Below are 15,875 nucleotides of genomic sequence, written 5' to 3' on the forward strand. Positions count from 1 at the left end.
GTTGCAATCAAATACTCTTCTCCTTATATTACTATTACAATTCTTTCTCTTCTTTTATTTTATAAGTATTTTAAATTCTATTTTCTATTACTCTTTACATATAATATTAATAGCAATATTAACCATCTTTATTATATTGAGATAGTATCAAATGCAATTCTCTCTCTCTTTATTTTTAATACTTTTTCTTATCTTTGTATATATATACACAATACAACATATAATATTATTATATATATATAAAAATTATTGAACTAATTATATTAATAATAGAGTCTTCTATTTATACATCTTTATTTTATATATCCTTTATTTTATAACAAACCTGTCATCATATGGAGGTGACTTGAAGCGCATGGGTAGGTAAACTTAGACCTAAATTATAAGAGAGAAAAAAAAAAAAAACAAACAGAAAAGAAGAAGAAAAGGCACATATTCATGTGAAGATTTGTACATAACTGAATGTGATTTGTTATAAAGTAAGGAGTCCCAGCTTTTATCGTTTATGCGACCTGTTTATTTCACGAAGAGGATATAAGTTTCAAACAACTTGTCAAACAAATTAAACACTGCACTATACATATATAATATACCATCCATATAATTTATACTAAAATCAGTTACTAAAATTAGTTATTTATATAAAATATAAAATATATATAAAAAATAAATTGAATAATATATATTATTTATACACAAATATATTAATAGTTGATTTTAGTAGTTAATTATATTGTACAAATAATATTTTAATAATAGTAGAATACACTATTATGTGCTAGACGATAATTTAGACTAGCTTTGAGTGATAGGCAAATGTCAAAAAGGAACTTTAACGCATAACCAAAGGGAGATCAATTGATCAAATTAAAGCATACAAAAATATATAGTACTAATCAATGGCACTATAATCTCCTGTAGTTTAGGATCAAACCAAACTTATCTTAGGTACAAAAGTCATTTATGTTTGATGATAAAGTTATGCATTTACAAGATAAGATTACCAGCCTCATCCCTATCAGCTAAAGAAAAGAAGATCATGTTATACATATACTGTATATCGCCTTAATTATATTTGGAGATAGTTCATGTGAAAAAAAGAAATAAGGATCATGAAAAGTAAGAACAGTAGTGGCCTATAACAGAGTTCAAGAGGAAGAAAGAAATTGGCTTTGTAGCACAGAGAAAAATGTTACATAAAAGGACTTTTTATATTATTAGGGGGTCATTTAGTTTTATTTTATATATATATATATATATATATATATATATATATATATATATATATATATTAATTTCAGTGTTGAGGGAGGAAGCACACGAGGACAATGAGTCCATGATAGCTTCGAAAGAACTCCGAAACCAAGGATGATTTATGTGAATTCATGGTTGGGCAGCATGAGCAACAATATCTCTTGTCTCCCTTGTCTTCATCAATGCCTATGTATGTGGAAACATCATGCTACCTATTCATGGGTTGGGGTTGATTGTGATAGTGATGATGATTACTTATGCCATGGCATGCGCAGTTCAATTGCAACCAAAAAGGGAATAAATCAATAAATATATTTATATGCTAATTGGCATGCGCAGTTCTCGCCCATAGCTTTTGATGCAAAACGAGAATATTTATGATTATGTCCGAGGCACGCTTTCTTCTTGTTGCTTCCTTCTCTCCCTCTTCTTATTTTTTGAAAGAAAGAACACTTAGATATACTAGTGTTCATATAAAATTAATAATTATAAATGGTTAGATAATAATTTAGTTAAATTTATTAAATTATTTAACTATTTTTAAATATTAATTTTGCATGAATATGTTTCCATCTTTTCACAAACTTCATAAGAGAATATATTTTTTTTTAATAATTAGCCTAGCCATTTCTCTTTTATCTTTTTTCCTTCTAATAAGATGGACAATATTATACATTACACATACATTTCCAACGTGTCAATGCAACTTGCAGCATAATGCATGCATGCATGCAATCTATATATTTATTTATTTACACACAAATTGCAAGGAAAATACTATTTGGTCCTCTAAAGATTATTTTAGTTTAACACAAATGTACTATTTTATTTAATAAGATACAAACAAACATACATCTCATGTATTTGGTCCAAATTTTATTGAAATATCAGAAAATTATTTAGCAAGTACACTAAAAAAAATTGTTTTATTACTAGACCTTGTTTTCAATTTTTTTTAATCTTCTGGCATTCGTGTAAAATATTTCCTAAAAATATTCATTTAGTATAAATTATAAAACTATTAAAATTAGAAGGAGAAAATATCCTATATTTTTCAAGTAAGTTTACAAAAGACTATGTTGAGATATGATTTTTATATATTTTTTTAGGCTTATCAATCATATGTCCTAAAGTCATAGTTTAAGATTACAAATTGACAAATTTTTATTGAAAATACAAAAAATTTAAGTTTTTAATGCATTTGTTTTGTATCTATTAAATGAAAAAATTTAAGCCAACGAGTTATAACTCAAATGACATAGTCTCTCCATATTTATTTAGAAGTCCCGAGTTCAAATCTTCCCATCTTTTTAGAAAAAAAAGTCCTAAGGGTACATGTTAGCTATATCATGAATATATTTGTCTAACTGAGATTATTTTTAGAAGGATAAATTGTTATTTCTATCTTTTGAAAACTAATTTGATCAAAAATTAAATTTTTTTAGAGTTAAAATAATAGTTTACTCGTATATTCCGGAGCATCAACATCAAAAAACGACAAGATATATAGAGCTTATTTGTATTGTAGCTTTTACGAAACTCCAGGAGAATATTGTTCTTTTCAAGTATTGAATACATTGCTTCTACTTTGCTAGATTTTTTCCTCACATAATCATCACTCTCTCTTGTTCCTTTTTATTACGACCATCTTCACCTTCTATATATATGTTCACCACTGCACTTCTCTTCTTTAGCTCTCTTTGATTTGTTAAAGCTTAGGGAGATATGGGTGAGGTAGCTCTCTCAAATGGGCAGAGCCATTCTATGAATGGTTACAGGAAGAGTTGTTGGTATGAAGAAGAGATTGAAGACAACTTAAGATGGTGCTTTGCTCTTAATAGGTACATCTTTTTAACTACTCTTTTTTCTTCCCTGTTCTTAGCTAATCCAAAACCTCATATCACTAACTGTCACATGAAATACCACACTAGCATTTTGGCCTTTTCATGTTTATTTATGATTTACTATTATAACTTTTTCTTATTGACTTTAGAAGATTCATGAAAAGAATAAAGCCAGAGACAATATGGTAAGAGAAGCAAGAACTTCTTTGAGTCCAAATGAGACAAAAATAGAACAAGTGGAACAATCTTTAGTGATTGCAGCTTCTCATGCTAGGAAAAGTAAAGTGATCCTAAAAAATGATAAGCTCCTTTTGCCTATGGCTATGAAAAAGGCAGACATACATACATATACAAACAGTACATAAATGAAAATAAGAGTTTTTTTTTATATTGCAAAGTGTAGCTATATTTCAATTATCTTATTTGCTTTTATTATGAAGACACACTAATGTAAGAGTAATTTCATTTTCTTCTTTGGATCGGTTGTAGTATATTGCATACAGGAACTAGCCAATACCAAGACATTGCACTATTGGACACTAAGCCCTTTGGAAAGGTAAGCATCTTCTTTATACAAAAGAATTAAATCTACCTTTATGAAGAGGAAACTAAGTTTATGTGGCTGTTACAGGCATTGGTAATTGATGGGAAGCTTCAAAGTGCTGAGACAGATGAATTCATCTACCATGAATGTCTTGTTCATCCACCACTCCTTCACCATCCTAAGTAACTCCCTCCTATATGCTCTTTAAGAATCTTATTTTATTCCCAATCCCATGTGATTTACCTAGAACTTTTATTCATTCAGCCCAAAGAATGTTTTTATTATGGGGGGAGGAGAGGGATCCACTGCAAGGGAATTGCTCAGGCATAATACCATTGACACAGTTATAATGTGTGATATAGATGAGGTAAATTAATGTCTCCTAAGTTGGATAATATACATTCCATGGAGCTATATTATCAAAATTCATTTCTTCAAAGCTTTTATTTATTGATCAGGAGGTGGTAGACTTCTGCAAATCATACTTAGTGGCAAACAGGGAAGCATTCCATGATCCGAGACTTAAGGTCATCATCAATGATGCCAGGTCTGTTAATCAAAATTATAACTTATGATTCTTGAATTTACCAAGTTCTAATAGGTATCAGCCATGAATGCAAAAATTGTGATAAATTTTACTGCAATGTGTCATTATATGAAGGGCCGAGCTAGAAAGCAGAGAAGAGAGGTATGATGTGATAATTGGGGACTTGGCAGACCCAATTGATGGAGGCCCTTGTTATAAACTCTACACCAAGTCCTTCTATGATTGCACTGTCAAGCCTAGACTGAAGCAGGGTGGCATATTTGTAACACAGGTATTATAAGACCAGTGTACATAACATGAATCAAACACTTATTAGAGGAAACAAAACTAAAGTAACATTTCTACATTGTTGTTATACTTCAGGCAGGACCAGCTGGAATATTCAGCCACACTGAGGTGTTTTCATCTATCTACAACACCTTGAGACAGGTTTTTAAGTGTAAGAAATCTTCCAGGACATTCGAAAGATTTCCCTTTTTAGATATGGTCCTTTCTTTTTGTTGCATTTGATACCCAGTTATAGTAAATCAATCACGTTTCCTATTGTTTGCAGATGTTGTGCCTTATTCAGCTCACATACCATCCTATGCTGATATTTGGGGCTGGGTCATGGTAAACATCTTTCTTTATAAGACTCGAGACAAATTGGCATGCAATATCATAGAATGAAATAGATGAGTTGATGCTGACTTTTTTCTTTTCTTGGGTTCTGTTGGAATACAATAGGCCTCAGATTCTCCAATAGATCTGAGTGTGGAAGAGCTAGACAACAGAATGAGACAAAGAATTAAAGGGGAAAATAGATATCTGGACGGCAGAACATTCTCTTCAGCATCAACATTGAGCAAAGTTGTTCGTAAATCGTAAGTGAAATGCTAACCTATGACAAGAAGTTTTCCCAATCTCATATACTAGTGTTGACAGACATAAATGTTTTACTATTGGCAGGTTGGACAATGAAACTCATGTATATACAGAGGAAGCTGCAAGGTTCATACATGGCCATGGCAAGCAAGCTTAATTAACCAAGCTTGACAAGTATCACAACACATAAAGAAAAGGAAGATAAGACACAACGCAAGTGAAAAGACTCTGAGTTTTTCTTTGATTCTATGTATTTTCTTTTTGTTAGCTTCTTTTTCCTTTTGGTGTGTAGTTCCCCAAAAAGGCTCATATATATTTATATATGAATGAGCGAAAAGTGGTTTCTATTTTGTGCTTTTGTGTATGAGCATGTCAACGATTATGCTAATACTCTAAATGCAAAAAAACTAAAGTCAACTACTTAACAAAAGAAGAAGGATCATTACTAGTATATCTCAAGTTTGGAATCAAAACCATTACATGATGTATTATTGTACAAGTTCCAACAAATCAATGAAGTGCTAACATGATAATGTTAAGCCTATTAACATATAGATTTCACATATACTCTAGTCTTGGCATAAACAATTACATTTAAATACTAAGCTGAAAAACAATCATCTTTTACAACCCAATAAGAGAAGGGATCCTGGCAAACAGGGAAATTCTTACTACTTAGATAGAAACACTGTTGGGGATTCCCTTTCCAGTGAGACCACCCTCCCTTGAATAATCTGAGGTATTTGGATACAACAAGGTATAAGGCATCTGCACTGGACCGTTCCTGTTCTTCAATCTCTTGTCCTTGTTCCTTTCCATGATATTGTTCTCAATCTCTATGAGCTTCTGTTTGAATCTCTCAAATGCTGCTAATGGTTCAGCATCACAAGTCCAGTAAGGATTCTCTCTTTGCCCAAGATAAACCTCTTCTGTTGAATGTCTTGACAGAACTTCAATCAGTGACACACCAAGCAATGTTTGAAACTGTGCTGTGATTGTTTTCAGGAATGCCAAGTCAGGATCCGACTCAAGCTCTTTGTACTCCGGTGTCCCTGGCTCTGGCATGAATCTGCGGCTCACCGTGGGCCGGTTAGGGAGGTATCCGGCATAAGGGTACTGTCCAAAATTCACTGCCGCATGATATGCAGAAGCTATCCATATGATGGTGGTGCATGATTGAATGAGTTCATCTTTAGTCTTCATCTCTGGCCACCATGACCTGTCTTTCAAGTCACCATGACCCTTATAGCGGACTTCTTTCCACCAAGATTGGACTTCAGTGTCATTCTCAACCATCTCATCAGATTTGTAGTAGAAATTGCAGTATTCAGTCACCCAAGTTTCAATGGCATCCCAGATTTCTAAGCCATCCACAGCAAACGGGTAATCCTCTATCATGAGTTTAAGTCCATGAGGGCTGCTTGAATCTGGAACCGCCATCCCTCTAAAATTCAGCAATAACAGAATTACAATTTGGTTATGATCATATAAATCATTTTCTGGTATGAAGTTTTTTGAAAACTCACCTCTTGAGAAGATCAGCAGGAAGTGCTTGCTCTGTGAAAACCCAACTCTTGTATATAACAGCTGACATTTCCAAGGCGAATTTACCGGGAAAAACTGTTCTCTCTAGCACCCCTCCGGCATTAATGAGAGTGTGTCTAGCTAAGGCATTTATATGCATTGTGTCTCTAAAGTGTGGCTGCAAAAGCTTATGTATTGGGTGAAGAACACTTAATTGTCTGTTTGTGGCAATTATGAATGGTTCAATCACTGCATGAGTGAATAACCTACAAATAATGAGCTTGGCTTAATGGCTTTCTTGTTATTTAGTCATCATTATTGGGAACCATAAAAGAAAACAAGAAGATTAATGAATGAAGTTTCAAATAGTCTCATACCAATGACTAACTAGTTGATGGTATCCTGAATCATTGACAGCAACATAAGCTTTGGCCAGTTGCCAAACAGTAGCCGGTACTCCTTCTTTTTGGGGAGTAAAAACTTTGCTAACTGCTCCATGTTGGTCCCCTTGTGGGTGTGGCAAGCTCAGTTCAATAGCCAATGGTTTCAATGTACCATCATTTTGTAGAAACAAGAGTGTTCTTGTGGCATAAGTCTTTGTGGTTGTAGAATTTATTCGAGTTAAGTATGGCATCAATGCATCATGGTGATCGAGTATATACAACTTCTTGTTTTCAAGCGCCTATAAAAGAATGATCAAAATCAAATACACAGAGCATTTCAATATGGATTAGGTGTTGCTTCTTCAAGTAGGACACATTTTAAGAATATTTAAAAGAAAATGTTTTGCTAAAACGAGACACACACTAAATACAATGCAAGACGAAAGTAGTTAGTACCTCATCTATAGTGAGTCCATCCAAACTGTTTTCTAAGTGCTTTGCTTTGATGGTACTATTTTGATCTCCATAGATTTCAGGGTCCAACTTGCTCACCGGGGGAAATTCCTGCAGATGTAAATCACTTTCTATTTTTTAATACCAAAAGGTTTCTAATGATATCCAAACCAAGAATACAACTACATATAAGATGAAAACTCACGTGCAATTGCATGTAAAGTTGATAGTTAAAATCATTAAACTATAATTTAGTCGAATTTATCAAATTATCTAACGATTTTTAAATATCAACTCCACGTGTAGTCATCTGTATATATAAATGGTTGTTGCATAGTACCTGGAGACGACGAATGATGACAGGGTTAACACCGGCAAGCATTTCTCTGGCAAATTCTTCATCGGTTCTCCATGCAGTCTTGCTAGCTGCATTATTTGTAGTTCGTTAAAGCTTAGTTCATAATAATCAAAGACAGGAATGGATAAGCATGCATATGCAAGCAAGCAAGCATTACCTTTGATGACATCAGGTACTGGGAATTTGAGGAACCTCTCACCATCATTCCTAACAAGTTCTCTAAACAGTTCATATGGAATGAGGTTTCGAAGTTGAGAAGCGACACCTGGACTGGGCAGCTTAAGGCTTCCCTCGTAAATATCAAGAACATCTTGGAAAGTGTCAAACTCGTTAATGGTTTTATCGCAGAGAGATCTGATCTCAGGAAGAAGAACTTGAGCAATGGATTTGAGAGAATAAGCTAGAAAATCAGAGAATTTGAGGTGACCAAAGCGTTCATCTCTGGGAACATAGATGTCAAGATTGAAAAGGTGCAATCTGGACTCAGTATCGGGATCGGTGAGGGAGTTGTGGCGACTGGTTCTTCCACGGCGTGGGTATGGAAGGTCATGGGAGCCACCAAGAACGGGACGAGCAAAATGGGGACCATTGTCAGGAAGAGCAAGGTCGTTGTAGAAGGCATAGTCGTAGACTCTGTCCCATTCGTTAAGGGTACCGGTCCCTGTCCCTCGAAGCGTCGCTAACTCTTCTTCCCTCAACTTCCTAAGTGTCTCCGGTGTTTCACTTGGTAGGTATGCCTGAATTAAGCCAACAAAATTGCAATAATAATTAACATAATATTATAGGTGAAAATTCGTGTCGAGTTAATCTTTGTGTAAAGTTGATATACTAAAACTAGGGCTGGCAATTTATTTATGTGATGACTTATAATAAATGAATAATTATTAAATTAGTTGGTTAATTTAGTAATTTAGAGTATTAATTTTTTATTTTTTATTTTATTAAAATGTATAAAATTTAAAATAATTGAATTTTATATTTATTTAAAAAAAATTTGATATTTCTGCGAGTAGAGTAAGGTAGGGTAGAGTTTAGAGTTTTAGGGAGCGGGTAGAGTTAGAGTTGAGAGATTCTTAACCGGGTAGGGTAGAGTTTTAATAAAATTTTTAACCCTACCGTACCTATTGCCAGCCCTAATTAAAACTGTTATATAATTTGATAAGTGCGATTAAGGCTATTTTGGATAAATAATTTAAATAAGTTTCTTTTGAAAAAATAGTTTAAATAATAAATGATTATATTAAAGATTGTTTGACAAATTTTAAAAGTAATTTTTTTGAGCTTTTGACTTATAAAAAGTAGTAGTATTAATATCTGGTACAATTTTTAAAACAAAATTGCGGGTTTATAAAAAACTATTTAAGAACTTATAAAAAAATTTTAAAAAAATAATTTCTCTCATAATACTACTATTTTTTATCATATTTTTATAAAATAAACACTTTTAAAACTAAAAATTCAAACACAAAATAACTTATTTATAAACTATTTTTAAACCTCTTTGTCTTTCGAAATAATTTTCAGAATCATTTAGAATTTTTTTAATAATTAATTAACAACTTTTATATATTATAACGAAACCCAAACTTATCACAATATTATATAACCCAACAATTCATTATACTCGAATTTACAGATTTACCCCAAATCCTAAAACCTTATCTTTTCAACTGGGTCAGAAGATTGCGAGAAAGGAGCCACTCAAATGAAATGTTTGTTTGGTCTCATTAAATTAATAATTTTCTTAATAAATATAATTTTTTTATTTTTTAGTATATTTAATAAATTTTTGATAATAAAAATAAAAATAAAAATATTTAAAAAATCAAAAAAATTTTAAAAAATTATAATTTATATTTTTTAAAAATATACTTTTTACGTAATAAATAAATAAAAAAATATTTTTATATAATTATATCTAAACATAATTAATCTTTTTGTATGAATTATTTAAATATAAAATTATTTTTATTTTTTTATAAAATTTTTTAAAAGAAGATAATATAAAAAATATTTTTTTTTAAATTCACCCAAACAAATTAATTTAACCAAAAAAAAGATGAATTAAATTTTAAATTGATCTAAATTAATATTATTTTTCATACAAAATAATTATAATATTTTTATTATAAAAAATAATTAAAATATTTTTATTATATATTAATTTTTTAAAAATTTTAAATTTTAACTCTTTTCTTTTCTATCATTATAGAATTAAAATTTAAAATTTTTAAAATTAATATATATATATATATAATAAGAATATTTTAATTATTTTTTATAATAAAAATATTATAATCAATTTTTTATAAAAAAATAATTTAAATTAATTTAAAATTTAATTTATTAATTTTTTAATTAAATTAATTTATCTAATTTAATTTTAATAAAAATAACATATTCTAAATAATTATACGTATTAAATTTTAATTATTAAAAAATATCTTTAAAAATACATTTTTGACATCTCTATCAGAGTGACTATTTTGCGAGAATGATTAGGAGTGATCCATTCTAATAAAATAATATAATAATAATGACAAGAATATGTTGAGATGCATTCCACTGACAGTGACAATAAAATAACCTTGTACCAATTGGATCGAATTTAAACAAATAATAATAATAATAATAATAAAATAAAGCATGCAAGACGGGAACTACATGACCCAGCTGGCACACAAGACACAAGTGAGTAAACCACATATGGTTTCAGTTTTCATCTATTCATTGTTCTATTCCCACAATGAACCCCAACCTTCAGGGGAATCAAATTAATATTTGTGTAAGTTTTTTTTTTTTTTGTATGTTCTTCATTTTGTATTAAAATTAATCAATAAAAATTCAATAGAAATAAAAATATAAGTTTATATTATAAAAATAATATATATATATATAATTTTACATAAAAATTGGTATAAATATATTTTTTTTCATAGTTAATGCACCGAGTTATTTGTTCTCCTATTTTTTTTTTAGTTTTTCACGATATCCCTTAATCCAGCAGGTCAAGAATTAATCCGACGCGATACTGAGCTCCATTTAAGGGATTTATTACCCGTTTTTCTTGCCAGAGATGTTTGGTTAGTTTAGGTTTAATTTAGAAAAAAAACAATACTAGAAAAAAAATTTAAAACATGTTGCAAAAAGAAGTGACAGGGAAAAAATTTAACAAAAGACAAATAAAATAAAATAAACTAAAAGAAGTGGGTGTAAGACAGTAAGAGCAAGATAAATATATATAAAAGTAAGTGCACGGCACATATAATTATATAAATATTATTGAAAAAATTTTAAATGTATCAATCAACGGCTAATATTTACTTAAACGTTTATATTTAAAAGCTTTTTAATACTATTATTTTGATAAGGTATTATATGTGATCCATAATAGTGGTTGAGTAACATCATTATTGAGAATATATATATAGGATAAGAAGAAGAATGAAATATTAAAAATGTGATGTTTTGAAGAGTGAAATGGGAATGACCTTATTAGAGAAGAAGACACGGTCGTAGGTGTAACGATGAGCAGGGTATATCCAAGAATTGCAGGGAAAATGGAGAGAGCCATGGCCAGGAATGTCTTCAATGGTGATTGTCTTTAGATAAAACTGGCTATGGTGATTGTTCCTTACTATGATTGCCCCTGGCACCCCAATGCTCTCGTCCCAATCGAATTTCACCCCAAATTCTGTCTCTTTTGCTCCTGTCAATGATGTTATTTTTGAAACCCACCTCTCCAAGTATGCCACTTTCCCATGCTTTCCTCTATTCCCCTTCACTGTATATCATTAATTAAATTGTTACTTATAAGCTTCAGTCATCTCACAGCCAAATGCAAGGAATAAAGTGATAACATAAAACAAATAATTTTTATTTAGGTGAAAACTCATGTGCAGTTATTTTTACATGAAATTGATAATTGAGAATTATTAGATAAAAATTTAGTCAAATCAGTTAAATCATCTAACAACTTTCAATTATCAATTTCGCGTAAAGTCCATTCCACACGAGTTTTCACCTTTTATTTATGGTATGATAGTGAGATCCAAGTCAAACAAGACAGAGAGAGATAAAAATTCTTTTCTTGTGGAGTTGGCAAGTTTGAGGAATGAGAGGAAGCTAAGTTATGATAACCTGGATCAGGAGTGAGAGAACTAACAAGCTGAAGAGAGACACCGTTGCCCATCAACTCATGGATTCGATCAAGAACGTTGGATTTGATGTCATGGAAATCCAGCACCCCTTTCTTCATCAACACCACCTTCCCTCTTACACTAGTCTTCTTCTTCTCCTTGCTGCTGCTACCACCCACACCGTTCTGCTGCTTGTGATTCTCCATGCCTTAGCTTCTTCCTTCTTACCGTTTCATACACTTCTGGATCGGAGTATTGCTTTGCTTTGCCCTTGCTTCTCTTCCTTCTCTTCTCTTGCTTGTCTTCACACAATTGGTTAAATAAATAATCACATACATGAGTGGTCCTTTTTTTTTGTAATATAATGTGGCGTCACATTTGGTGGGGACCCATATGCTTTTGTATGTATTATACTATTATAGTATTGTTATTTGTTATTACACCTCTTTTAATACTAAATATTATTCCTTAATTTTATCAGTAGATAATTAAAGGACCTGATTCTTCTAAAGCAACCATTGGCTTGGGGCTACCTATCTCACGTTCTTCTAAAGCTACATGTTTTTCTATTACTATTTAATTCTGCATATCTTTCCCACACATATAAAATCTTATATTCATGTTTACTTTTATTGCTATCTGTTTTCATGTTTTCTGGACCAAACATGAACTAATTCTTCGCGAATCTAAATTTGTTGACTAATAAATTATTATATATATAAAATAAAATTTAAATTCTTAACATTTATTTAAGTAGATAAATAAGTTGATCACTTAATTATATATTAGTATATATTGACTACAACTGATTTAGGTATCAATTTTAATTATGTTCATGTTTATTTTCAAACTATTTTCACAATCTTACAATTATCTTGAATCAACACATTAAAAAGATATATCATCAAATTTGTGGGGAAAAAAATATATGACTAATTGTTTCCCATCTATCAACATTATGCTTAGATATTTACATTCAGTTTCACATGTTATAATATATATTGATGACTATTGGGTCTCTTTCATCCACATAATCCATATGTTTCATTCACATGCATCATGGCTAGGTCAAAGAAGGTATGGAATTAGCAAAAATAATGTTCTCCATGTGCTATATATTCTCCAGTCAATTATTGGTCGTTTTAGAATTATTAGTATTACATATACACCATAAGAAAATTAAACTTTGTAAAAAAAACTTTTACTGAAATTTAATTTTGTTACAAATTAAAGTTTCTTATTTAATATTATTTATTAATTATCACTAAAATAATTATATAATTTTAAATATAATAAATATATCATTATACGTATTATATGGATAAAATTATAAATATTATATTATATAAATTCAAATAGACTAAAATTATTTTATTAATATTTATTACTTATCATTAAAATAATTATATAATATTAAATTAATAAACATATAATTATATATATTATATATATAATTATAAATATTATATTATATAAAATAATTTTGAATATTATCTTTTTAACATTTTCAATTTTTTATGTTTTGTTGTCAATTTGTCATGCCACCAAGTCACATCAAAGTCCAGGGTAATTAGACCCATAATAATTTATGATGAAATAAAACAAAATTGCAGCACTATTTGTGCAATACTCATAATTCATAGCGGAGTTGTTACCAAAAAAACTAAATATTATTATTATATATTAATATATAACTTAGCTATCAAAGAATTACATAGATTTGCAAGTTGCAAACTAAAGACAAATATATTAGATTGACGAGTGATATGTACAAATAACAATACAATTATATAGATTTCAAAGTTGTAATAATACTAAATACTCAAATATTTCTGATAGTGTTATCCTTCTATGATGGCTAGAAGCCTAGACTTTTCTGCTTTAGTAGTTAACAACAACCAGCTAGCATGGGCCCTTTAATTTGTATATTTTAAACATAACCTAGTTATTAGTAGGGTTCCTTCTGGTTGCTGTTATTTCATATATATGTAAACATGTTACATATTACATATATCATTGAGGATTTTGATCCTCTAAAGTTTGAATTTTATTTTAGAGAATAAAATATAATTTTTCGTTATTGATTTTATATGTGGGACTAAGAATAAATATAAAAGAAAAACTATTCAAGGGTAGAATATCGCACTTTATTCTCTAAAATGAAATTCAAACTTTAGAAGATCTAAATCCTATCACTAATATAATATTAAACCCTACTTTAGTCTTTAAGATTGACGAATTGTACTAATTTAGTTTTTAATTTTTTAATTGTTATACTTTGATCATTTAAATTTAAAAAAAGTATACCAATAATATAATTTTTCGTATATTTTATATCGTCAAAGTTTAACACCATTAATGATCTAGCACAAGCTTTGTCACGCTAAACATATTAAAATGATGTTATTTGAGGATTTGAATAATACTAAAACATTACATCTTTCCTTTTTAACAATACTAATTGTTTAAATCGCTAAAATACATACGATGTTATTTTAATAGGCAATGTTAAGTAATTAATGATTTTTTTGAATAACATGAACAATCACCAATCATATAAAAATACACTAAATCTCCAAATTATCCACTTAAATCTTAATATTAGAATAAGGAAAAGTATGTGGAACCAAAAGGTTATCAGCCAAAAACTAAACAAAATCACATTAATTTGTATTAATAATTAATTTTAATTTTTTAAAATTTTGAAATTTAAAAAATTTAAAATTGATTAAGTAAACCTAATTAAAACCTATAAAAACGTTTCTCTTCTCTCTCATATTAACCTACTCACCTTCAACAATCACACATACAGATCTCTCTCACCGTCAGACCCTCTCTACTTCCCCACCGCGATGCACTCCTCTTCTATCACCGACATCTAGCTCGTCGGATTCGCCACCGTCGACAAGAACAACCGCCTTTGCCGTCTCTGTCTCCGTCTCCGATCGCCGCAGTTTCTTCCTCTCCGTTGTCCTTCCCTCATCCTCCTCCAACTTCTCCGATCGAATCCGCTGGAAAACTCTCTGGGATCTGAAATTGGAACCTGAATTCGCCGCGGCACATGAACCATTGTCCGTACACGTATCCGTTACAGCTCGATCCGTTATTAGTTGATTGTGTCGGTGCTCTGCTTGAGGTTCGGAGTGGGAGGTGCGGACGTGCGGTGATCGGAGGCGGTCGGGCAGACTGGGCCAGGAGGGCGGCAATGATAGCGTTGAAGAGAGCAAAGACAAAGAGAGGGCTGCGGCGCGTGAGGATCCAGGAGAGTAGAAAGAGAGCACTGTGCATGCCTAGTTGATCTTTTTGGAAAGAAATGTAAAAAAAAACATTCATTTAATATGAAAAAAACATCCTAATAATTAACAAAAGAAATATTCAGTTATATTTTAGTAAAAATAATTAAATATCTATAACATTTAAAAAAAATATAAAATTCTTAAAAAAATAGAGACATTCACATTTATAATACAAAAAATTCAAAAAATATATAAAAGAACATCCATTTAGTATGAAAAAGAAACATTCTGATACTTAGTAGAAGAAACATCCATATATATTAACTCGTAAAAATTTTGAATTCACCCCAAAAGTATTTGGCTGATTTTTGGCTAATACCATTTTGGTTCCCTAGTATTGCTCTTAGAATAATGAACATTTAATACATTCATTGTTCACATTATTTAATATTTTCACTATCTACTTATACTTTTTTTATTTTAATATGTCTAACATACAGTAAGACTTAGATCACAGCACTAATAAATTAAACTTTGATCACGAAAAACTATATTAATATATTTTTAAAAAATTAAAAGATCAAATTATAATAATTAAAAAATCAAAATTAAATCAGTACAACTTATTCCTCTCATCATGATGAACGTGAAATTTAACTCCACCAATATATCTTAAGATAGATTGAGCACATCATATCATTTCAATTATTGTATAACATTGCACATTAT

At 30.1% G+C, this 15,875-nt stretch overlaps 2 protein-coding genes across 2 annotated transcripts; one reads left to right on the forward strand and one right to left on the reverse strand.

The window, feature by feature from the left end:
- The first annotated feature begins 2,787 nt into the window (after positions 1–2,787).
- Positions 2,788–5,605, forward strand: LOC112711807 (thermospermine synthase ACAULIS5). Its single transcript, XM_025764529.3, has 10 exons — positions 2,788–3,095; positions 3,588–3,654; positions 3,730–3,824; positions 3,907–4,009; positions 4,101–4,189; positions 4,304–4,460; positions 4,553–4,628; positions 4,743–4,801; positions 4,916–5,052; positions 5,138–5,605. Exons 1-10 carry the CDS (start codon positions 2,980–2,982, stop codon positions 5,208–5,210), a joined length of 972 nt encoding a protein of 323 aa, XP_025620314.1. The 5' UTR covers positions 2,788–2,979; the 3' UTR covers positions 5,211–5,605.
- On the reverse strand, positions 5,475–12,409 carry LOC112711806 (linoleate 9S-lipoxygenase 5). Its single transcript, XM_025764528.3, has 8 exons — positions 11,912–12,409; positions 11,263–11,555; positions 7,929–8,508; positions 7,754–7,839; positions 7,417–7,524; positions 6,955–7,259; positions 6,580–6,843; positions 5,475–6,497 (listed from the first exon to the last, which is right to left on the reverse strand). Exons 1-8 carry the CDS (start codon positions 12,114–12,116, stop codon positions 5,729–5,731), a joined length of 2,610 nt encoding a protein of 869 aa, XP_025620313.1. The 5' UTR covers positions 12,117–12,409; the 3' UTR covers positions 5,475–5,728.
- Between the last annotated feature and the right edge of the window lie 3,466 nt (positions 12,410–15,875).

Source organism: Arachis hypogaea, chromosome 9 (assembly GCF_003086295.3).
Source record: "Arachis hypogaea cultivar Tifrunner chromosome 9, arahy.Tifrunner.gnm2.J5K5, whole genome shotgun sequence".
Classification (NCBI taxonomy): domain Eukaryota; kingdom Viridiplantae; phylum Streptophyta; class Magnoliopsida; order Fabales; family Fabaceae; genus Arachis; species Arachis hypogaea.